The following is a 24,820-nucleotide window of genomic DNA, read 5'->3' as shown; positions in this document are numbered from 1 at the left end:
GTAGTAAGGGATTATAAAATAAGCCTTTACTGTACACGAGTTTTGTGGTTCATTCTTTGAAACAGATTAACATAGCTGTATAAATGAGAATAGCATCCTGGATATACAAGTGACCTTACCAATCCAGCGCTGCTTTGTCAGCCCTGTTAGTGAAAGTAACATTTCAAGCTTGGATGTGGTTACAAGAAGTTCTGCCTTTGCACGGCTTTTCTTTATTCTCCTTCCCTGATGCCATTCTAGTTTACTGTGAGTTTTCTTTTTTAGGACTTATTATTTTTGGAAGACATTCTGGAACATTTTGTGCATATGGTCCTCTGTAAATGTGCTGTTGTACTGATTAAAGCTGAAAGTATGAAACCTAGCTTTTCTGATGCAGTGCGGCAGGGGAAAAGTGCTGAAACAATAGTTTCTAAAGGGAATACTTTTCCAAATAAAGATGTTTTCAAAAACCCACAAACAACAGAAAAATCACACTAAAACAAAACCGAGAAAGATTGTGAGAGATGTTTTCCACAATCCCCAGTCTCTAGTTCCTCCCATAGATTACATAGATGATAGTATGTTAAAAAAAAATCCTTTAAAGCAGATCCAGCACTTTTTTTAAAATAACTGTTTTCTTTTCATTCACTGTTGACATGATCCCACTGCTCTAAGCATTTTTGTAATAGTGCAGAAATCTGCAGTGCATTGGGGTTGTGTGCATTAACCTAACTCTTCCCACTGCTCCTCCACAGCTCTGTTTTTCTTCTTACTGGTTCCTGGAAGTTCACAGCCTGCCCATAACTAACTTCTTCCTTATTTGGAAGGACAATTGGATTTTTGCTCTCTTATCTTCCTCTTCCCAAGTAAAACAGAAAAAGTTTCCACTAAAATTCTGTGACTTTAAAATCTTAAAATCTGGGGAGTTAATGGTATTTAGGGCTTTCTCTTGGGCTTACCAAAGCAAAGAAAACTGGATTTATTTTTTTTTCTTTAAGTAATACAATTCAAATCTTCTGTGAATGTGTCAGACCTGGCATGACAACCATGGTACGTGGAAATGGGGAAGGATCACAATACTGAGACTGTTTCTGATGGTTTGTTTCTGGTTCTGTTTCTAGAAGTACGAGTGCTGTTTGCAAGAATGAAAATCGAGCCCTGCTTGGCTATTGTTAATTCTCACTGACTTGAGCATTTCCATTGTGCTATGGACAGTGAAAAGTACTGAATACCACCCCTTTTCCCCTTGGCAACCTTGCACCTCTTCTCTGCACACCTTGGAAGGTCTGTTCCTTCCTTGTTACTTACCTTGAAAAGGAATGTTGGAGTTGAAGCTTGTTTGGTCCCCTCAGGAGTATCCTTGAACCCACCGTCCATTTCTCTGGGCTGCAGCAGGGAAGAAGCTCGAATACAAAGGCTTGCACTCAGCATGGAAGGGGAATAGCTGGAGGAAGTGCTCCCTGCAATCAGCCCACAGGAAAATAGGCTCAGCTAACCTCAGGATGGTTGGAGAAGCATCAAGTGAGATAAGGAGGCAAACGAGAGAGGTGCAAAGGCATGATCTAGATGCCAAAAGGACTTTAGACTGTGAAAGGAAGGATAGAGAGGAGGAAACTGGGGAGTAAGCTGTGCAAATTGGTGAATCTTGCAGGTTTATTCACTTGAGGTAGGAATATTGGTGTGACTTTACTAGCTGTAAGGTACTAATTATCCAGTAGTGAAAAATCCAGTTCCCTGGCTTAAAGCTTGGGTGTGCCTTAGTGAGTCTGTGGAGAGTTAGGTACATGCCATTTATCAGAGATTAAAATGGAATTTCAGAGTTTAACCTGTCCAGCAGGCTTCTTTCTGTGCAAACTCCAGTGCTCCCTCTTGAAAATGGAAGTTATGCATCACCAATTGTTGGTTTAGTTTGTTGGGATTTTTTTTTAAAGTTAACATTTTGTAATTTAAAGAATTTTAAGAAGTGTTCTAGAAACCTTCGTGGGAGAGTGCAAGTAAAAGCTAAGTCAAAACAATTATATGAAAGAAACAGACAAATTTGAAGGTCGTAGGTCAAACCCTTGTCAAAGTTAGGGAATGAGGAAGGAAATCCAACTATTCAGATTCCCCTTCAGCAATGGGGTTGTTTGCAGTAGGGTGTATACTGAGTCCCTAATAAGCAGCTTGGTATTTCCTAGTGATTCTTCTTTGTAGCAGGGAATATGTGCAATTTACCCATCTGCTGTATGCTGTGACTGTGTGTGCTGACACTGCTATGCAGAAACCTGCCTTTTTATAATTCAAATATGAAGGTGTTAAATGAAGCTACCAAACACATCATCTGGTTACTGGGCAGGAGGAGTGTTATATGTTGTTTGGCTTTTCGTATTTCCTCCTTTCCTCTTCCACCTTTTCCCATTATCCTGAATAACTCAGAGTTGGCTGTGCTGAAAAGTCAGATAATTAAGATTTTTCTGAACTGTCTGCAGGTAACTTACAAAGGCTTTGGTTTTTTCCTTTGTTCCTAACTTAAACTGGACAGTGTAATTGAATTGTGAAGCTCTCCCTAAATGCTAAAATTTCTGTTCATAAAAGCTTTCAACTAAACTGGTTTAACCACAGAAAGTAAGTGGAATGAAGGATTTCTTTCCTCTGCTGTCAGTTGGACTTGATTTTTCTGTATTTTTTTACTTAGCAGCCAAGAGGATGACTTTTTTGTTTTAAAGCTTAACTGCTCTTTGAAAGAAGGTAAAATAAGGATACAACTAAGGGTGAAGGTTAAATCCTCAAAACCACACTGCTTACACTAGATTTCACTTGCAGCATGACCATGAGGCAAGAACAATGCTTGTGCTTAGCTTTTCAAAAGCTATGCTGTGCACACCCATCACTCATGCCACTGCTAAGATCTTTGCTGTGTGCATTCAAGAGTTAGCAAACAATGTCTGAGTATTATTCTGTTAGGGGGAAATCATGTGGATAAAATAAGAGATTTCTTATGTGCATGAGGATAGCTAATTTTCTTTTGCTAAGTTTCAAGTATGGTATTTAAAAGCAAGCCAGTAGCATTCCAAACATTCTGAACACTTCCCTAAATAAACTTTGAAGAATTCAGGTTGAAGACCTGTTTTCCAACAGCAGTGACACAGGACATAACTGTGCCCTCAGGCATTTTGAGCAGCTAGAGGGCTTCAGACTGTCCAGTCTTTGGTTGTCTAGAGCATGTCCTGAGCATATGGCCTTCCAAAAAGTGTTTTCCATGTGGACCTAGGGGTCCTTCTGTGACAAAATACAAAAAGTAAGAAAATGAAGTCATAATCCTGTGGAAAATTTACACATGCTTATAAAGGGATTGTGGTTCAAGGGATATGAGTTGGCAGCTTCTGAAAGTCTGGAAGATAAATGGCAAAGGTCCTCAAAGAGTTTATCTTAAAGAGAGCTCCTGCCATATGTAAGTGTGTCATCTTTGGAAAGGGCTGCTGGTGGTGTAAGAGCAAGCAGCAAGTCTGGCCTGCATGCTTTCAGAGGAAGCTGATGTGTGCTTGAGGACTTTATGTAGAAGCAAACCCCTGTTCCCTGTGCAAGCAGGGCTGGCCATGCAACAAGGGCAGCTCTTGCTGAAGCATCACTGGGAAGCTTGCCTGATGCCAAGACTTGGAAGAAAGAGCTGGGGATGTCTGTAAGCTGGGAGCAATGGGTACTTTTTCACTTGTTCATTGCATTCCTAAGCTGGTGTGTGGATATTGACTTTGCATATAGAGTATGGTTTATTGTCTTATCCATATTTAGTAGGTGTCTTTCAAGGTTCACATTATAAAGAAGGCAAAAACCCCTCCATCTTTATTAACAGATATACTTTTAATAGAGAAAAATCTCCTCCACTCCTTACTGTATTTATGGGCACTGCTGGCTGTACTAAATATTATCTTTGAAAACATCTTTGTTTAAACTTAATCCTTACATAACCCTTCAGCCTAGGCTGTGGCATGTGAAATGGGTCTGAAATGTCCTTGCTCTTCATATTTGTGCTACTGTCAGCTTTTGCCTTATTGTTCTTAGTATCCATTAAAGAAACCAGCCCATTCCTTAGTGCTTTGTGTACACTTTGATTCTCCCAAACCCCTGAATTGTTAAGCTGTGCCCCTGGGAGTATGTCTGACAAATGTGTGTGATCTATGCTGCACTCCAGCTAACTTCAGGCAGTGGAGGCCTGAGGAGTTGTTATGAAAGCTGCTTCCCCCTGAGCTGTAGGTATAAGGAGTGTGTTAAAACAAGTCAATTTTCAGAGAATTGAATGTCTGTCTAAATAGCCCCCAAATCAGGTCTCCTCTGGGGAAAAGGAATAGTTTCTTATCTAGTCAGAATCTCTCTCTTCTTTTAATTTTTCCAGGGAACAGTCAAGGCTGGGAGCAAGTTTTGTAACTTGGCTGAAGCCCAAAGAGAGGATCCTTGCAAGCAGTACCTGTACCCCGTGTCTCCTAACAATCCTAAGGGGTTTGTCTATGCTGTCAGCCACTGAATGGGCTGGCTACCCTTGTGTCTCCTTCAAATCCACACTGAACTAAATCAACTTAGTGGAATGTTTCTCTAGGCATAACAGCATTAATTTACAACATTCCTGGAGTGGCAGCCTCGGGCCTGTGATAGACAGGATACTTGTAACCTGGGATTCAAGAGACTTGGTAGATAAAAAGAGGTGTGGAAACCATGTCCAATTTTAAAAGAAAGGAGAGAAACAGTGCTGTGCTCTGAAGCAATCTGTTAGTGGATCAAGAATAAGCAATAATTGATTCCCCCTGCAGATTTAGGTATTCCCCTTGTTTTAGGTATTTCTAACTTCTGTGCTGTTCAGAGACCAGAACTGGACTGCTGACTTCTAGGTGCAGTCTTTGGGGGAGGAAAATACCTCTGGGGAGAGGTAGCACACCTCAGGTGGCTCAGCAAATTTTGTGATAATTGCATGTCCTCTTCCTTCCTCTCCTGGCTGCTGTGTCACCTGACATGCATTGTTCTAAGGGCAGGGAGGGCCACCTTTTAAAAGATACCTTGGCAGTACTTTCAGAAGTTCTTATACTAATGAGGCTTCATTAAATTGGAATAGGGAGGACAGAGCTTTCTTGGCCTAATCAGAAGGGCTTTTGTTGAAGATGGTGCATTGCTTTTTCAGAGCTTTAATTCTGTGTAGATCAGTGACTCTCGGAGAAGAGCAGCCATCTGTTGGCCTGGAACATAGGCTGGCCTCTTCAATTGAGTATGAACTTAGATGCCATGCAGGAGGTCTGACTTGAGAGGACTGGGCAGATGTACAGAGCAACTGGCTTAGCTTTCTTCACATGGAGTATTCTTTTTCATTCCATGATCTAATTGTTACTGAAGGTATTCTAGCAGGTAAGTCAAAGTATCCATATTCCATTCTGCATGGTGGAAGTTTGCTGAACAAAGCATTGGCTCCTTATCGATGCCCTACATGAATACATGAGAAATCTATAGGCTGTGCTACACACATAGTGGAGAGATTCACTCCTCTCCATCCCCCTCCAAATGAAGCAAGAAACAAAAGGGGTAGACACAGAGTTCATTGTAGCAGCAGCTCCAATACACATGACACTTTAAATGTCATCTTGAAATGACATTTCGAGGCAGGGTGTATGCTGACAAAGAATTTTTCTTTGAGAGAGACTGAAAAGAACCAAATTTTAAAGACAGCCCATTTGTGAAGTATATGAGCACAGTAGTCACATGGAACTAAGGAAAAAATCTTCTTTTCACTAGAATGGCTACCAGGTTTACTGACAAATCATATTCCCTCCCATAATGTATCTACTGTTTTGCCTGAGTAATTGGAAATGTGAGCTGAGGCTGTTTGAGTCGTGTGTTTCTCTAGTCAGTGCTGGTGTATTGCTTTAATCTTGGAAGTATTAAGGATCTGAAGGTTCTGCCTTCCCTAGTAGTAGAGTGCTAAGATGTCCTCTTTGTCTTCACAAGGTACAAAAGAGTACAATACCTGCCTCTACACTTCTCAGATCTCTTTGAGATTATCCAGCATTTTTGAATTTCTGTGGGAAGCTTAGCCAAATAAAAAACCTAATCCCCCTTCAGTCTGCACATTCATTTAACTAAAGAAGCTGTTGCTGAATGGGGTTTTCCTCAGAATTAAAACATTCCTGTTTTCAGGTGTAAAATATTAATTTTGGCAAATTTGTTTTCACGTGAGAGCTTCAGATGTGTAATGACAAACAGGATACAAGTGTTGAAATTGTTTCCATGTGGAGGGTTTTTTGGTTGTTTTTATTTTATTGGTTGATTTGTTTCTCCAGGGTGTTTTTTGGTTGGTTGGTTTTTTGTTTGTTGATGTGTTTACCATTGGAGGCCTCACAGATTAGAACTGTAGTAGGTTGGTGAAATATGTGTTCTGCTGGGTCTTCATTAAAAGCAAGGGTTCATATTTGTGCTTTCTCGTTTCTCAGCTGTGCTTTGTGTGTTTGTGTACAAAGCTGTTTTTGCTGTGACAGTGCCTCATAGGCTGTGGGTGAATCCCTCAGTCCTCAGGTATGAGCAGTGTCACATCCTGCAATTTTAATTGCTGTGCTCTGTCCTGTCAGATCATTATACCTGAGGTTTGCAAGTTGTTTTACATTCCTCCTCGTAATCATGTGTTTGCCTGCTGGCTGGCTGTCAGCATTGCTGTGCCTCTCCAGGTGGCTGGAGAAGCATTTGATTGATTTATCCTAGCTGTCTGCTACAGTCTGCTGTGTCTCAGAGACCTTCTGAAAAGTGGTGGGGGTGTAGGAAGACTGGCTCTCTTGAAGAATTTTTGAAACAAACACTCCAGATGCTATGTCCTCTGGGGCTGTCTTGAAATGGTAAAATTAATTGTAATCTAGGCAGTCTTCACATTTGAAACATCAGACAGTGAGTGAAGAGTTACTCTCTCTAATACTGCTCCTTTTTGTCTTTCCTGTATGAAAGATTGCTTTTTCTGCTCTTGTTACCTTGAGAACTGTGAATACTTAGTAAGATTCCTAAGTGCTAGAACATGTAAAAGGTTTCTCTTTGTTTCTAACTTTGCCTTTTCTCTCGCCAGGTGTTGTAGGTGTTTGGCTCAACACCTTTTCTTGCTTTCTGTTTTTTTTTTTAGACAAGGTGCTCCTGATCAACCAGATCGTTCAGAAATTTTTAGAAAAGAAACCTCGGTGGGTAAAAGATGTGCCATGGAATGGTAGCATCAAAGAGCAACACAGGATCTTCTCTTGCCTTGACTGGCCATGGGTTATTTCGTCTGCTAGTTATCTTTGGTTCCTTTATCTTGGAAGCACAGTCCACAGGTAGGTGAAACCTTTATATATGCTACAGGGAGGGGGAGGTATGTAAGTTTGGAAGTGGCTGTATATTTTGGGGTGAAAACTGGCAATGGCTGATGTATTTGTACATATCTTCCAGTACTCAGGAAAAATTCCATCACTGCTTGTTGAGCAGAGCATGAAGTGTCTGGACTGAATGACTCTTGCATATTTGTCAATAAATGCTTATCTTTTATCTTGTAGTTTTGATTCCCATGGGTTTTTTTCCCCTCCATTCTTATCCCTTCACTGCAGCTGGGGACACTTGGGACATCTCAAGGGCATGGACTGTGTTTTTGTGGAGTGACATTCTCATGTAGACAGTGTTATCTATGTGCCCTGTAGCAACTGCTCACGTGAAGGAGTAGAAGCAGAGATTGTGTCCAGCTCTTTTGCCCAGAATTAATCTGTTCAGCATTTCCTTGTATGCTGTCTTGGATACCTTAACACCTTCTACCTGTGCCCCTCTATTGGATCCTCTTTACAGCTTAAGTTTTCCCTCTCCCCTCATCTCTTGATGTTTCATGGGTGAGTCATGTAAATAGTATAAATAGCAGTGGAATGGGATGATATGAAAAATGTCATCAGAGATGGGAGATCTGCCTTTTAGAAATGAGTGGAAGAAGGAAATGTACTGGATACTCAGAATGTAGTATGTGATGCGAAGTATGTGTTTGATTACCCAGTATACCCTGAAATATGTCTTTTTTTAATCAGACCAGCCATGACCTAGTTTTTGTCTGTAGAGAGATGTCTGGTCATAGGAGGCATAAGATGGAAGGAGAAACTTGGTTTGCTCTTGCAAGAACTTTGAAGGAGTTAATCCCAAAAAGACAGATTTGAGTTGAGCAGCTGTTGTAACATAGAGCATTAGCTTGCCTATGTTAAGAAAACCTCAGTTCTTGACATAACTCTAAAACCTCCTATTTATTTGACATATCATGGCATCTGAGAATGACATGTGGCCAACATTCCTCCAGGAATCAGTGTGTTAGAGCAGAATAAACATTAGCTGCCAAATGCACTCAAAATTGAGGTGATCCTGTATGGAAAAGTCTGCTGGTGCTGAAAACTTCTGGAGAAGGAGTTGATTTCCTTTTACTGTTCTTGGCTCTTTGAGCTGGAAGGGAACTGAAATTGCTGAAATCTTATATCTCAGGCTTCTATGCCTTCCTGACCTGATTTTGGCCTTGTAGGTAATGAGGGGGTGGGGAAGACACCCTTGAGAGCATGACAAATTGTCATGAATAGTTAGTGACAGTGGGAAAGGGACAAGATCTTTTTGAATCTGGGCTACCCATGTTTTTGGTTTGTTTTTTTTTCCAGCCTTGTTGTTGGTGGTGATAGTGTCACTGCCTCATTTCAGATGTAGGCCTGTCAGATAAACCTCCCAGCCTGGGGCACCATCACCATCTGAAACCCCCCGTTTGGCACTGCAGCACCTTCAACTGAGACTGCAGTCACTGTGCAAATGCCTTGTGCTGCATGGGCTGCTGGGTGGGGAAAAGCTGCCACAATACTGGCAATATTTCTTAATATATTTTTTGAGACATCCAGTCACATTACGAAAGCACTAGTTAGGCATGCCAGAAGACTCAAGACTGATTCTGCATTGTGTTTCCCTTTCTGTGTTCTTTTTGCTTCAGGATCTGAAACCAGTTGTGGTGAGCTGATCAAGGCAGATCATCAGCTAAACAGGATTATAGTGGCTAGGCAGGAAACATTTCCTGCAGGGGAAGTGAGAAAACAGAGGATCGTAGCAGAGGGCAAGACACGCAGGGGAAGAAGTCCTGGGGAAAGGCTTGCTGAGAAGCACTTCCATGTACATTCCAGTTTTTGTGAGACTGGGATGTAGCAACCCAAAAGCCAATTGCTGGGAGGGACGGGGGTGCTCAGTGATGTGTCACGGGCCGGGGAGCTGCACCTGCAGCAGCGTGCCAGCCGTGAGTGACGTTAATGAGCAAGTCAGCTGAGGAGCAGAGAGCAGATGGGGAGACAAAGAGTACTGGTGAAGCGCTTGGAAAATCATCTTTCCCTCATCCTTGTCCCCCAACCACCTCGCCATCCTCACTTTATCACTTTGCATAGCAAAGTCGTTCAGAGCAAGCAGAGTACAACGATGTTAACATGAAGCAAGAGACTGTATTAAACTCGTGATGGTAATGCTTATCTTGAATGTGGAGCCAGTGTGACACGCTCAAAATTGCTACAAAAGCTGAAGAATGTTCTCATAAAAAGACAAGCATGGAGACAATGCCTGGCTCAGCTCTGAGTGAGAAAGCAGAGCTTGTGATTCATATGTATAAAACCATATGAGGTATATTGTATTGCAATCATTTTGCTGCTTAGAAATTCTATTGCTTAAGTTCCAGGAAGCTTAGAGGATATATTCATGATCTGGGCAGGAAGATGTTCTCTTTGCCATGTGGTTAATGCAGAGAGCAGACTCATTTTCAGTCAGCAAGCATCTGCTCTGTCCTCTGGTAATAAATCGATTTTATTTATGCATGGATTTTTAAGGAAAATCCTCAGCACTTTGTCTCTAGCAATCTATCCAAATATCCTCGAGTGCCATGAAATGAATACAAGTTGCTTAGTCACTAAGCATACTGCAGAATTAGGGGAAGCTGTTCCCTTTTCATGGGAAGATATCCATGAATATGAAAATAACCACTGCACACATTTTAACAGAAAACAAATGCAGTGTTTGGTAATGGGCAAGCAGAGAAGCTGTGTCAGAGGAGCAGGATTTATGGAAACTTGAGCACTGCTCTGGAATATTTTTTGAGCTTTATCACTGTTGTAGCGTTTTTCCTTGTCTGGCGAGTTCTCCAAGATTAGTTGCGGGAAAGAGTGAAAGAATGAACAGGCAAGGAGGCTTGGAAAGCTCTTCAGTAATACTGAGGCTTAGTTTTTCATCTGTCTTTTCTGTTTCTTTGAGGGTTCAACTGGAGTTTAGCTAAGAGCTAGGATGCTTAGTAGATAGAGATGGGGAATTTCTGAAGCATTGGAGAGGAGCAATGATAACCATTTTATCTGCATTTCCACAGATAATGCTTCTCTTTTTTTTTAATGTTGCTGTGACTTGTAATTTTTCCCCCTCTCCCTCCCATCTCTGTCCCTTAAGGCCCTGTATTTATATCTCATTCACAATGGTCCTCCTGCCTGGCCAAGCTATTTTTGGAAGAATGACAGTGAATCAGATTACATTGTTCATTAAATTTTAACATGTAGTCTGTAAAATACTCTGAAAGCTTCCTATAATTTATGTTTCAAATGTAATCTCTTTTTGGATTCATGACTGGCTCTGTCAGAAACCTATCAAAACAGGTTGGGCCTTTCATTATTGATAAAAGCATCACCTGTTCCTGGGAAATGCAAATATATGTGTTGGTAAAAGTATTAAACATCTCGAATTAAGCAAATATCAATACCCATAAAGGAGAGAGTTTAAATATTAACCTTTAAAAATTAATAGTAATGCAGGCTTGGTGAATCTAAGTCTACTTAGATTGAGACATAGTCTGATTTTTGTTGACTGCATGTGCAAAGTGCTATAAAGTTGGCTCTTTAATTTTTAGGATTGCCATTAAAGTGATAAATTGAGCTTGAATAAACTGAAACTACTTCATTCCTGTGTGTTGTCTGTGACACAAATACAGCCAATCTGCTGCTTGCTTTTCTAAGGTCTTTTCAGTGCCAAGGTTATTCTGCACAGAAGCTTTGGATACTGCTGGTATTTGTTTGCATTGCACAGAGCAGCTTGTTAGAGCACTTCACTCATTGAGCAGATTCAGACTTGTTCCTATTCTTTGGGAGGTTTCCTTTGTCTCTGATTATGCAGCTGAAGGGAAGGCGTTTATACAGCTAGGGATGAATTCAATGGCCATGAAAACAAGGACACTATAGCACTGGATTGCCAGACAGAAATGTGTAAAGTGTCATGCATGTAAAGATCATCTTGATTCCAACCTGTATGCTTCATGTAAGTGTGGGTTTGGAGAAATTACAGCATCAGCCCAAAGCAGTGTGGCCTTCTTTGTGGAGAGAAGGGGGACCATTTTCAGGAGCAATTCCTCTTCCCAGTCCCTTTGTAGAGCTGAAAAAGAGCAGAGTGGTATGGAAGAGCATGGTGAGGAGCTGCAGAATAATGGCCAGGCTGCAAAGGAAGCAGGAAGCAGATATAGATAGGCTCAGAATTACACTATTCATATAATGATAGTAATATTCACACTGCTACACACTCTGACCCAGGCAGTGTTACTTAAGTAAATGCCTTGAAGGGAGTAACAAGAATCTCAAGAAGCCACGTAAGTTGTTTAATTTTAATGAGTTCTGGTGGCTGAAGAATGAATTAAAGCTTTGTGATGCTTAGCTAACTGCTGGCTTAAACCATGATAGCATAATAATAATAATGAATTTTCCTTTTGTCTGTCCTAGGTTGGCTAAGCAAATCCAAAGGACCTGCATGTGAGTAAACTTAAAATCACTACTGTACTGTGAAAAATGCGTGCAATATTTTACTGGTTAGTATGTGTCTGTGAGATAGGATTCCCATTATACTTTTTGTTGTGTTGGATAGGCTTGAGATTCATCTCTATGCCCCATTTTCCTTTTTGATCCCTGGATTTGGGAATGATGGCTGCCCTCAGTTTGAGAGAGGGAGATCAGCTTCATATCTTTCACTGTGCTTGGAAAGGATCCTTATGCCTTCTATAGCATTTAACTTCAAATAACTCAAGAAAACAACAAATCAGAATAAATATTTCATTAAATGCAGAGACATGCTGCTTGTGAGAGTTTTGAGAGGCTGACAGAGTATTGAGAGGACAGGGAGGACAGGCTGAAGTAAAAAAATCTTTCATTTCCTTTAATCAAGGAAAGTGAACATCTCAGCATGATTCTTGATATATTCCATTGGATACTCCTGCTTTTCATTTCATGTGCTCAGAAAAAGTCTAAAGTCTTTCCAGAGTCCATGTTATGGATGCATGCAACTTTGAAAGGAGTTGGGAAGCATATTTGGTTTCCTTATCTCTTCTAAATATGTAAAATGGAATTTTCTGTCCATTTTTGTTCAACTCTGAAATATGATTTGTTTAGTCTGACCTTCTCCCTTCTCTGAAAAAAACAAAACCAAAAAATCTACAGGACGAAATCTGAGGGAAATGGATTAATGAAGAAGAATTTAGAGGTGTGGGAGGGGAATTTTACCACCTACCAAATTTTGGTCTTCTGAAAGCGGGGGTTAAGAGTTTGGGTTTTTCCCTAGTATTACAGGAAAAGTCCTGGCAGTGGGATAGAAGAGAGTTGGCTTCTTTATCACCTTGTCCCAGATCCTTTCCTGCTTCTGTCCCTTTTGAATCCTTTGCACCCCAGTGCAGCTGAGGTGCTATTTTTTTAGAATGTGTTTTTCATGTTTTTCATCTGTGCAACCCATGTCTGCCATTGCTTCTCCAGCCCTTTTGTTCAACTGAAGTACCACAAGTAGTTACCAATTCCTGCACATGCTGCCAGCTGAAGAGATTCTGCAGTGGGATGGCAGAGCAGGAAGTACATTTGCTGAGGAACTGTGGCAAACTTCAGCCTGGGCTGTTACTGCAAATACTGCTGGAATAGCTGGTGTGTGAAGCTGTGGATATGACCTCACCATGCTGACATGGGTGATAAGGAACAAACAAGTGGTAGGGCAAGGCAGGAAACTGTAGATTGAGTCTTCAGCTTTTGTGGCTGAATCTGTCAAGGCTCTGCTAAACCTGGGAATCTGTCTAGATGAGAACTGCTAAAACACTGCTGGTAACAAGCTGCCAGTAGTCAGGAGTGAACATGGTACTAAAGGCACTTGAACAGCAAGCTCAGAAATGTTTGTACCTTTGTGAAAGTAATGGGAACAGGATTATGGTATTGTCAAAGAGGTTGCACCTGCTTATCTGTGTGTGCTGGTCAGCACATAAAAACACATTTTCCTTTTAAGGAGCTGAAACTTCTGGGAAGCATTCATCTTCCCTTGCAAACAGGAGTTCTCGAGGCTCTGCTTCTGCAAAGTGTTGCACTGGAGTTGGAGGACTGCTTCCAGATGTTGTTAAAGGGATTTGAAGTAACCCCTTAGGTGTGGGGCTGCATAGATGAGTTACAGGATGTGCTAGATGGTTGGGCTGGAGCAGGCTTGTTGCTAAACTGTTGAAGAATAAAATGAGCTTTTGGCCCAGCCTAGTACAGTGATCCTTTTATTTTGGAACGGGGAAGGGAACTTCTGGATTTTTTGTACTGAGAAGACTGCCTAATTTCAAGAGGTTGTTGAGATGCTCCCTCATTGCTTATATACTTTGGCATGGGTGGTGCTGGGTGGAGATGCCTCTTGTGTACCTTCTCTATAGGTCCAATGCTGTAAATGCAAAAATGAATGTGTTTATCTACCTGGCACAGTAAAAAGCATTTCAGTGGGAGCAGAAGCCAAAGAATTGAACAGTAGGATAACAAAAGAGCATATTGAAATCCTGTGGGCTCAGCATTTCAGGTCTAGCAAGTCATCTTAATTCAACTGGGAAAATATTTCTTGTTTGAGAGCAAAAAATCACCATTGCTGCTGCTTTTGAGATACATCTTTTACTTTGTCAGTAAAGGGAAAATATGTCTTACTTGAAAAATGTTGCCTTGCTGTAGAGTGAGATAAGCACCTCTGGTGGATGTTGTCTTGAGTTTTCAGCCCACAGACAGGGAAGTGTCTTAATTAGAAAGTCGAATGCTGCTGCTGCATTTCTGGCTAGAAAGAACATTTTCTATGTCCTGAGAAAAAGACCAACATGGTGTGTAAAGAATTTTGTGTCAGACATATCCTTAGACAGTCATAAAACTGTCCAGAAAGAGAATAAAACTTTTTTGTGCTCTTACCAATATTGTAAGGGAAATGGGGATTTGTAGGAAGGTGGTAGAAGAGATCGAATGTGAATGAGGATCACTAGAGAATAAGATTCTAGGAAGGAGAGGAGGGGGACTGTTTCCAGAGGTGGAGTTGTGAAAAAGATCCTAGTGGTTTATAAAGTAAATTAGTGGCTTGGTGGTTAAGTAGTGCAAATCCTAAAAGAAGGTAGTGTTTTATTTATGCAAGTAGATTAGAACAGTTGAGAATAGTATGGCCTTGGAAAGGAGAACTCTAGTAGAAAAACATATGTGTTTATTTTTTTAAGGGTAGGTCAGAATGTTTTAATGCAGGAGGATGCCTCTACAACATAAGGGTTTTGAAGCTTTTCTGTAGGCAACAGGATTGGCTTGTGAGACACTGACAGAGTTTAAGGATTTAAAGGTTATGAAGTGGGTGTGCTCTCCAGGGACTGAAGCTTCAGTGCAGAAATCTGAGGCAGAAGCAGATCAGGGTGAAGATGCCAGTTACAGGAGTGCTGGCTGTGCCTGTCATTGAGTACTCTAACATTGTGGATGGTGATCTGGGGGGTGAGATTGTGAAAGACCAGATAGCAGTTTTCTGTGAAAGATGATGTAGGGAGGAATTTAAAGTGGAAGTTGCTGCCATATTTAGAATAGCATCTGACTTTCTCAAAGTTCTGCTTTTCCTAGTTTGTGTTCAGTTTAATAGTTAAAAGCTGCTTTGCTCTTCCCCCTATCCTGCATTTGTTTGGCTGCTTCACCCCTGTAAAGGAATCCTTTTTGTAAAGAAAATAAACATACCAAAGGTACCTAACCCATGATCCTTGTCAGCACTTCTTGCTGATGATGATCCCTTCCAGGTGAGGGTCTGTATGTTACTGTAAGTGTGGAATGAAATTATATTAGAGTGGGTGTCTTCTAGTCCTGCCTTTATTCTGGACCACCAGCATCCTGGAGACTTAACCTCCAGGAGACCTGGGTGATGCTGCAGAGGCCTTTAGCAATGTGCTTCTGGTGTGTCATAAAAAACTCACAGCTGTTGATATATCTCTGTCATGGAGGAGAGAAATGTGGATTTCTAACAGTTTCCTTGTGCCCATTCCTCTGGTAACTTCAGAGCAGCTATCGTTGAATCTCGGAGCCCTGGGGATGCCCCTGCTGTGTAACCTGTCTCCAGTAGTTCAAGTTTGGGGCCTGCTCGTGTGCTTTTTGAAAAGGACCCAAACTCTACGAGTTGTGTTGAGCCATGCTTTGTGCTGCAGCACATCTTCTCTTTTGCCCAGGCAAAGTATGTAAAGTACCTGTAATGTTCTGTATTATCCTAAAGCTAGGATATTCTAAGGCTTCCATTCTGTCGCTGGTTTTGCTTTCCCTAGCAAAAGTAACAGTTGAATGTGCCTGGAGAGCAACCTTCAGGTTTCATTGTAAACATTTTCTTTGGTGTAGATGACTTAGGTTGTAAGATACTAAGAAAAGGTAAAAGCTTTATCATTTGCCTGTTTGCATTCAGCTGTCACTTTTCCCTCAAATGAGGAAATTACTAATTTTTCATATGTAAGCTGAGAAATTTGAATAAAATCACAAGCGGCAAGGTATATGCCTTTAAGAGCAAGTCTTAGTGAAACCCATGAAGGTGGTAGGTTTGTTTTTTTTACACTTTTATTGTTTCAGTCCTCCAGTTCTTTTCCTTTCCCAGCAAACTAGTCTTGCTGCAGATATTACTGTCATTAGCCCAAAGCAGGGTTGACCTTTGAGCCTTCTTACGTTGAATCTCTTTATTTGCATTTACTTCTCAAATATTTAAATGTTACCTTCAAGCTGACAGTTCGTGCTTTGATGGTGATTGTTTCCTCCATGGCATTTAGTAAGCTGGACTCCACTTCCAGAGCAGTTCAGGGAAGATATACAGTGCTGGAAGAGCTGAGCTATCCTGGTACAGGTTCTTCGTAAATTTTTGTCACTGGTAGTGAAACACAGAGGCAGATGACAAGAGTGGCAGCCAGGCGCTGTTAGCACACTTGTGCTGTGTGGGAGAGGAGGTGTGTGCAGTGGTGGCCAGATCGCTGTCTGCTGGCATAAGCCGTGCCTCTGCTGGGCACACACACTGCGAGTGCAGTGTGGGGGCTGTGCTGAAAGAGGGTAGCTCCTGTGAGAAGCTCTGCCTCCTCTTAGCACCCTGGAGAACTGACTGCCTCTTGGCACATGCCTCCCTCCAGCTGTGGAGACTCCTCAGGGCTGGAGCACCTTTTCAGAGAACTGGAATTTTTTGGTTTTTTTTGTTTTTTAGTTTGTTTGGTTGGTTTTTTGTTTTATATTTTTCCTGTCAATATTGTCTTGGTCATGTCTTTAACCAGATCTTTCCAGTCATGAACTTATCCTGTATATGAGTTGAGTCTTTGGGCAGGCAGTGGTATGACTGCATGGGGGAAAAGAACATTGCAGCCTGTCCTGTGGGACGCGGGTAGGGCCACTTTTAGCATCCTTGATTCTTGCTGTTAGTAAAACAGAGGTTGGTATAAGCTGCTAACTAGGGGTGTTGTGAAGAGATTCATTCTCTGACTACAGTCAAGGTGAGCAAATTCATAGCTATTTTACTGCATACCTCCGGCCAGTTGTCTGAGGCAGGTCAGGAGTATTTCATGCTTGGCTGCATTGGCTGCCAAGGAGGGATTTGAGAGGATGAAAATTAATGTCTGTTCTACATCCTCTGACAGGAGGAGGGTATCTTATCATTACGTCTGTTTCCATCTCCTCAACTCTTGACTTAATTAGCTGCTTCAGATGGAGGAAATTTTTTCCTGACTTTTGTTAGTAGCACCAAGGGAGGATGCCTGCAGAATCTGAGCTTTTGTGGTTTCATTTCTAAAAAGCTGCTGCTGAACCCAGGATTTCAAAGCTGCTTGCCAGCATGCACTGTGCACAAATTAAACCAGACAGGTCTCTCTTTCCAGAGTGGTCTGTCACCTTTGTTCTTTCTGTGGCAGTAGAGGCTGGCCTCCTCATTAAATGCAGATACTTTTCTATAGGTAAGAGTTTAAACATGTGAGCAGGATTGGGATTAGGGGCTCTTACAAATTATTTCATGGACTCATACGATATGCTGAATTGGAAGGGATTCATCAGGAGTATTAAGTCCAACTACCTGCACAGAACACCCCAAGAATCACACGATGTACCTGAGAGCATTGTCCAAATGCTTCTTGAATTCTGTCAGGCTGGTGCTATGACCACTTCACTTGGGAGCCTGTTCCAGTGCCCAGCCACCCTCTTGAAAAACTTTATTCTGGTATCCAACCTAAACCTCCCCTGACACAACTCCATGTCATTTTATAAAGTCCTGTCACTGGTCACAAGCGTGACGAAATCAGTACCTGACTCTTCTTCCCCTCGTGAGGATGCTGAAGACCACAGTGATGTCCCCCCCTCAGTGTCCTGCAGGCTGAACAGACCAAGTGACCTCAGCTACTCCTCACTTGGCTTCCCTCCAGACCCTTCCCCATCCCTGTGGCCCTCCCTTGGACATTCTCTAATAGCTTAATGCCTTTTTTATACTGCGGTGCCCAAAACTGCATACAGGACTCAAGGTGAGGCCACAGCAGTGCTGAGCAGAGTGGGACAATCACCTGCTTTGCCCAGCTTTGACTGTGGGGTTAGGGTAACTTCACCCACTGTCAGGGTGAAGTGGGAATTGTTGTAAATGCAGCAGTGTTTGTGAATAGGAAAAGTTTCAGTCTGTAGTTTGCTTTTCCAGTTAACCTGTGTTCCACTTGGTGTGAAACTTAGCTTGATCTACTTCTCAGGCATTGTGGTGATGATGTGTTTTTTCATATAGTGTGAGATGGTAGGAAATGGTATGTTACAGGAAACACTTTTGCAGTAAATCCTGTAATGTTTACAACAGAATCATCGCTTGAAGTTGCTTTTCCCTGACTGGTATCAGAGGAAATGAAAACTGAATTGAAAACAAAACTAGAAAGCCCTCTGGTAACCATCTGTCAATTGTTAATTATCATGTGATGGCAAGATGAGATTTGTGGTGCCTGGTGTGGTCTCCAATCTCATCACAGCAAATAGTTCCAGTTGCTTTTGCTGGGGAAGTTCTCTGTGCTCTGTCCCCTTGGAGTAGCTTTCTCCATGGGAGGAATTTCTTCCAAGGCTGAGCTGGTTCCCCGGGTGGAAGGATGGATGTATTTATGTTGATTAGTTTCTTTGAGCCGTGCTCTCCTACACTGGGATGTGCTGTGCCCAGTTTAATGAGCAGCTGTAATGATTTTTACTGTTGTGCAGTTGTTTAGCAGTAGCAAGAGAGCAGTCGGGGACCTTTTTCTTTGTCTTGTTTCAAGTCTTGCCGGAGCCCATCTTTGTCCTGGCATGTGTGTTCCGGGATCACAAGGCTGCAGCACACGGCTGCTGTGCCCCTGGCCTGCACACATTAATTCATCAGCTTGATCTTTGCACCGCTGCTCCTCGGGAGGGTCGGATGGCAGCTGCAGCTCCTGTCAAGCATGATGCCGGGCGGGGAGCTTTGGGGGGGGGAGTTACAAAAGGCTCAGTTTAAATCATCTGTGTAAGGGCACAGCAGAGGCTCTGTCACTCAGGCCCCATGCTTGTCTTCTGGTGCTATGGTTGTAATGACATTAGCATTTCAAAAAGGGGATTACCACAACCCCCGGGCTCTGAGGGGACAGTGTTTTGACTGTTACGTGAAAAGCTGCTTTCTCGTTACCTCTGTCGATTTTCCCCCCTCCTTCCCCCATAGATCCTGAAGGGTTGATGAAGGTGTACATGCCATGTGGGTTACTCTTGTTGCAAGGAAGCTGGTTGTTTATCGGCCTAAATGTGGGCTGGCAGATATGAAATTGTTTCTGATAGCATTCTTGCTTACGGATTTAGAGTGACTGCCTGAGAATTTCCTGATGGAAAGGTTAAAGAGTCTATGTTGTGATCATAGCCGTATGTGAGAACTATCCTGTAGTCATGCTTACAGGAAGTTGCGTTATACTTGTTTGTCTTGTGTATTTCAACCAAAGGAAATGGGCAGCACATGCGTCCTGTTCATTGTCTGCCTTCCACTCATCTCGTGGTATGAAAAAACCCTTTCTGCGCCCAGGCACAGGATTTCAGGGTGATTCCTTGGGAAGTGATTGTATTTTTATAAGGTCTTGTTTAGCAACAAAAATTATTTTGTGACACTTAACTCCTGACTCTTGTAATTCTGTTGCATTACCCTCGCCTCTGATCAATATTCAGTTGATCATTTTTCACGAAGTTCGTTTCCCTTTGTGATGTTACTTGTGCTGGAAACTTGCATTAAGGCTCTAAATATGCTGGACTCTGGTGGAAAATCCATGTGGTTGCTACTTCCTCTCCAGTTCCATTAGCTATAGAAATATCAGATCGGCTCAGACAGATTGGTTGACTGGTCCCTGGGGAAGAGAGGGAATTGCCTTCTTTGCCTGCCAGAGTGAGGCAGGGCTACTTTGTACAACCTCTCCAAATGTGTGGGCCCTAAAATTATTAGCTGGCCCACAGTGCCCAAGCAAAACGCCTTACCTTGACTGAGCACAGTTGGAGGGTGTGCAGCTGGAAATGCTGGTGGTTGCCTGGAGCCTCGTCTGGATATAGCAGGACTGCTAGTGCTGTGTGTGTTGGACTGTTGGACAGGCAGGGAAGGCGGTGTAGTGAAGAGACATTATTATATGTGTAGGCTGAAGTGTTGACAGGCCGTAATCTTTATGTGTGCCCATAAGGACTTCTGTTGCCTGTTGCCATAGGATGTAGTTCACCAGGTGGCTCTGGGAAGCAATGCTGGTGTGTCCTGGCTGTCCCTTGCTCTGGGATGATTCACAGCTCCTGCACAGCTGGGGCTCTTCCTGAAGGGGATGGCAGGCCTGGGCCATAGATAAGCTGTCCCTCTGGGCACCAGGGAGGAGTACAGGATATTCGTTGTGCTGGGGAAAGGAGGCATTTAACTTACCGTGTGAAAACAGGAAATGTGGAAGGCCTTCCAGTAGCATGATAGCTGCTGGCAATGTGTGTGTGCTCCTTCAGTATATTTCAAGCTCTGCCCATCTCCAGGTGTGTTCTAATCTGCTTATTTCTGTGGAGGGCACTTCTGTCTATAAACTTCAACAAGGATGGAGTTTCCTAAACATTAGGTGTTCAACTGAACCAGCACAGAGGAAAGGTGGGTGCCCTGTGCTGGACAGAAAGTTGAGGTCATTCTGTCTTGTCCTCTCCTTTTTCCTGTTTCTGCAGATGCACCAGCACACACAGCTATGCAAACCGACCAGCTGTCTCCTTGGGAAGTTAGTCACTGAGTTGCTGTGCAACCAGCTCTGGTTGTACAGGCTTTTGAATTTACAGTTCAGCTTAGTTCCTGTGCATCTACGTGTGCCTGGTCTTGGGGTGTATGAGTTTCTGCATCCTCTTTTCAAAACTCTTTTCTAGTAGTGATGACAGAAAGTAAATACTCTGTATCACGATGGAAGCAGGCTGCAGAGAAAGTAAAACTGTAGATCTGAATATTGTGAACTGTAAACCTGAGAACTAAAGAATGCAAGAAGCAACAAACAGCCTTGTTTCTGAGAGGCTGATGAAGTTTTAGGTTTACTGTGGGGAAAACCCTCTTATTCTTTTCAATTTCAGGGCAATTACTGTTTTAAGGCGTGCAGAAGAAAGATAAGGACAGCAAAAACCAGAATGAATAAGCACTGGTCATAATATTTTGTGAGTTAAGACCATTTATAATTATTATGGAGTAAGAGGAGGGGGAAAAGCATGAAGGAGAAAGTAGTTTTATTTCCCTTGTTCCCTGTTTGGATTAATGAGTTTAATTACTTAGAAATAGCTAGTAGCAAACTTGTGGCTTTTTTCAAACGTACTTCTTTCAAGACTGCAAATTTTAAAAGAAGAGGCAATTCAGTAAAAATAATTGAAGACATAAGACCTTAACAGCTATATCCCTCATTGCAAGTGCTTTGTGTCAGATGTTGAGAACTGAATTAATTTGCCTCTGATGTATTGAGAGGGGAGAAACTAGGGCAATATACGATGCAATTCTAAATTCAGGGAAGCAAGTGAGACACTGATTTTCAAATAGATCCTTATAATAATAAAGTTGTTCTTTCTTTTGTTCCTGTCAGCAAAAAAATAGGGACAAATGTGGAAAGGAAATGGCTATATGAAGTAATGGGATTCTGTGTAATGAGCAGCAAGAGTGCATGAGGTGGGAGAAAGGAGTTGGGGCAGAGTGCCAGGAAAGGGTCTTAGTACAATAAATAAAGCAGATGTCAGAAATTTCTCACTTCTTGATGGTATAATTTAGATTCCACTAAATTGTTTGTTCTGTTGTCAGCTTGAACAGGTTTTTATAAAGTGATATAGCAGCTAAGCAAGTAAATAGCAAAGAAAAACAGTATTGCATCTTCTTTAAATTAGGAAGATACCTGATGGGATGGCTCTGATATCAGGTACATTACCATCAAATGAAATTTTCCAAAGTGCTCGTGTCCCACTGGTTGGGAGAGGTTGTTTCAAATCATGAAAACTCTGCTGAAAATTTTGCCCAGTGTTTTTAACAATCTGAAAGAGTGATTTAGTATTCTGCTGCTTAAATTTGCAGGCAATACATTACTGAAGGAGAGCTACAAAATTCCCATGACAACTGACTAACATGAGATTACTCTAACAGAGCAACTGAGTAACATTTGGAAGTCCATGAACAGATGCTGGAACTGGCTTTCTCCAAAGGTTGCTTGACCATAAGCTGACTGAGGAAGCATTTGAAAGAAAGCTTAAATCCATCTCCTTAAACAATTTGCAGTGATGGCAGTCTGTTCTGAGTTGTTTCAGAAAGGCAGTGTAGTACTGTGTGCCTTTTCCTCTTGGTGTCTATGTATCCCCTGACACTACTCTGCACCTATTGCAGAACTATCCTTGCTGTTCCTCTCAGCCCCTGCAGCCCTGGAGATACTGCACTATGGCCCTGTCTGTGCAGGCATTTTGCACTTGTAGGCAGAAACTTGCTATGGTCTTGTTGTTCAAGAGGCTTTCCATGTTAAATTCCCATTGCCATGAACCTTGCTTTTTGACCACTTCTACTGAGGAGAGCAACTCACTTGGTATGTCAAAATTTTCTATTTGCAGCCACATGACCTCCTCTCAAAATGGACTGTTATGGAAAAAACTACTTTTCTGGGAGCTTTTTGCAGAGTCTAGTCTGGAAATCTGTTGCCAGTAAATGGGCTGGACTGGGATTAGAAGTTTCCAAGCAGTGGTCTTTGGAACACATAACATTAGCCCATGCATGTTTTGCCTGCCACATGATGACAGCTTCTTACTTTCAAACTACTCTAATTGTGTTAAAATAAAGCTTTGGATGCTTCTTTACTTTTCAGTGCAAGCAATTTCTGGAATTGGCAGAGATATGTGCCCTTGAATAAGAAGGTATGTGGTCACAAACTGCCTGTGTAACAGAGGAACGCTCTTGCTGGAGTGTGTTCTGCACACTGAGGTGACTTTCATTGTGATGAGAGGTTTAAAAAGACCAGTAAGAGAACTTCAAAAAGCACAGAGTAAGAGGAAAACGCAGGTGCAGTTGGAACTAGGCCTGGGAGTGTGGCTGTTGCAGGGTAGTGTGGGATCAGTGCAGCAGAAGAGGTACTGTGTTTTGGTTCCTGTTTACACTGTGAGCTAAATAGTAAATGTCAACTGTCTGATTGTCTCTTCTCCCCTGGGAATGAGTGACAGTGACAGCTTTGATGTGCAATAACTAAGTTGCTGTGATTTGTGTTTAGGGTTTTAAGTTTGAATGCTTGTGGGGGCAGGGCTATGAAAGTAGAACATGGCATTTGATATAAGCAGACACCTCCGCCCTACTTTCTGATAAAGCCATACAGACCGGGAGGAAAAATGAGGGAGAAAAAGGTCTGGTGTCATAATCCAGGACTTTTCCCAGTGCCTGGGAGACGTCTGCTTTCTTTGTCCTCAGGAAAGATACTAAAAAAAGTGTTGAGAAGTGAAGTCAGTCCATCGTTTGAGGAACACTCTAGTTTTCCAGACGTTAAATACTCTGTTTTTTGAGAAACCAGCTTCTGGTGGGAGTTGACACGGTGTAATGATGTTTAGCCACAAAATAGCCTTTACACAGTTGCAGCATTAGGTTAAGAATTGCGAATCTATTTTGAGGTTTGTTGCTGGGTGACTGAGAGAATGAAAATGTATATGTTGACAGTGCTAATTCTTGAATGTGTATTTTAGAAATAGTGACTTGGAAATGTCTGGATCCTTGGTAAAACGATCTGTGTAATCCAGAGGTTTTGGAAAAGGGTTTTCCCTATATTGGTACTAATATATCCCTTGTGAGATTTTAGAAGACTTGTGTATATGCACAGAAGGAAGGTGATATTAGCTGGAGGATGTTTTCAAACTCCAGTTGAATGTTCCAATCAGTAAGTAGTGATTTGAGAGGACATAAGAATTCATAAGTTTAGATGGGACTATTAAGTATTTCATTAATAATCTGATGAAAAATACAGATGATTTATGAGGAAGTCCATTTGGGAAGTAGGTACTTTTAACACTTGTCCCTTCTTTCCCAAACTTGAGCTACTTTCAACAGAGGCTAAGCTCTCTCATAGGATCATTGTCATCTGCTCTTCATATCAGCTGCCAGAATGTAGCTGTTTTTGTGAGTAGCATCCTCAATACTAAGTGTGGCTAAAGTAGCTTTTTCTAAAAAGTTAACAGAAAAGGCACGGACGGACAAGGGGTGGTGCAGGCTGTCTGACATGATGAGTGCTGTGAAATTGAGCACAACAGTCTTTGGACAGTCTTTGTAACTGGCAAGAGGAAGAAAATTCTGACAATGTCTATGGGATGTATCTGGTAAGAAGGAGTAACTCCTTTGTGCTGAGCAAATTGTCTGGAGGTAGAGGAGATTGGAAGAAAGGAAAAGTACCAGAAGTTTGAAAGAAGTGGCTGTGGCATTTTTATATTGCCTTTTGTCCTGGTAGCTCCCTGCTGAACATGGTTCTGCAGTGCTGCTTGTTATCTTACTACTAAGGCAGTGGGTTTTGTCTTATTTCTTTCCCCTAAAAACTTCAACTATAATTTTCCCCAATCATATGGAGGAGATGGGGAAACAAATGAACAAACCTAGGAAAGGTCTGGATACAGGAGTTCTGTCTTTAGTATCAGGATGACTTTGTAATACCTGCTGTTGGTCTGTTAGGCTTCCTAGATGGTACGTGTTCAAAACTCCATGTGTTCCTAGTAAACTTGGCCCAAGTGCTCAGGTTTGGGTTCTGAGCTCTCAGATTTCTGTTTACATTTTTCCCTGTAATACTTATTCTTCCTGATTAAATGCATGTGCTATTCTGTGAAATTTTCTATACTAGTATGAAAAAGAAATCAGTTACAGAGCAGTAACCTATTGATTTAGTAAATGGACTCCTGGTTTTTCTCTGGAACTGTATTTTATAGTCTGGATGTTAATTTATCAGCATCAAATAACTTCCCTCCATGCTGTTTTTCCCAGCAGTTTTCAGACATAAGATGTTATTTAAGCATTCTCAAGGAGTCTGCATACACAGTTGGGGGAGTTCCCAAGTGTGTCTCTCTCTGGGGGATAGTGGTTT

At 42.0% G+C, this 24,820-nt stretch overlaps 1 protein-coding gene across 8 annotated transcripts in view; it reads left to right on the top strand.

Moving 5' to 3' along the window:
• The window catches only part of SUSD6 (sushi domain containing 6), a 90,813-nt gene that overhangs the window by 37,144 nt on the left and 28,849 nt on the right, over positions 1-24,820 (top strand). For all 8 annotated transcript variants that reach the window (XM_088167096.1, XM_088167098.1, XM_088167094.1 and 5 more), the window contains 2 exons: positions 7,097-7,283; positions 11,739-11,768. In XM_088167096.1, coding sequence (XP_088023222.1) covers positions 7,163-7,283; positions 11,739-11,768 — 151 coding nt within the window. In that variant the 5' untranslated portion in view covers positions 7,097-7,162. The remainder of the gene's footprint in view (positions 1-7,096; positions 7,284-11,738; positions 11,769-24,820) is intronic.

Source organism: Sturnus vulgaris, chromosome 6, assembly GCF_052056855.1.
Source record: "Sturnus vulgaris isolate bStuVul1 chromosome 6, bStuVul1.hap1, whole genome shotgun sequence".
NCBI classification, from domain to species: domain Eukaryota; kingdom Metazoa; phylum Chordata; class Aves; order Passeriformes; family Sturnidae; genus Sturnus; species Sturnus vulgaris.
This window is presented reverse-complemented; position numbering and strand designations above follow the sequence as displayed.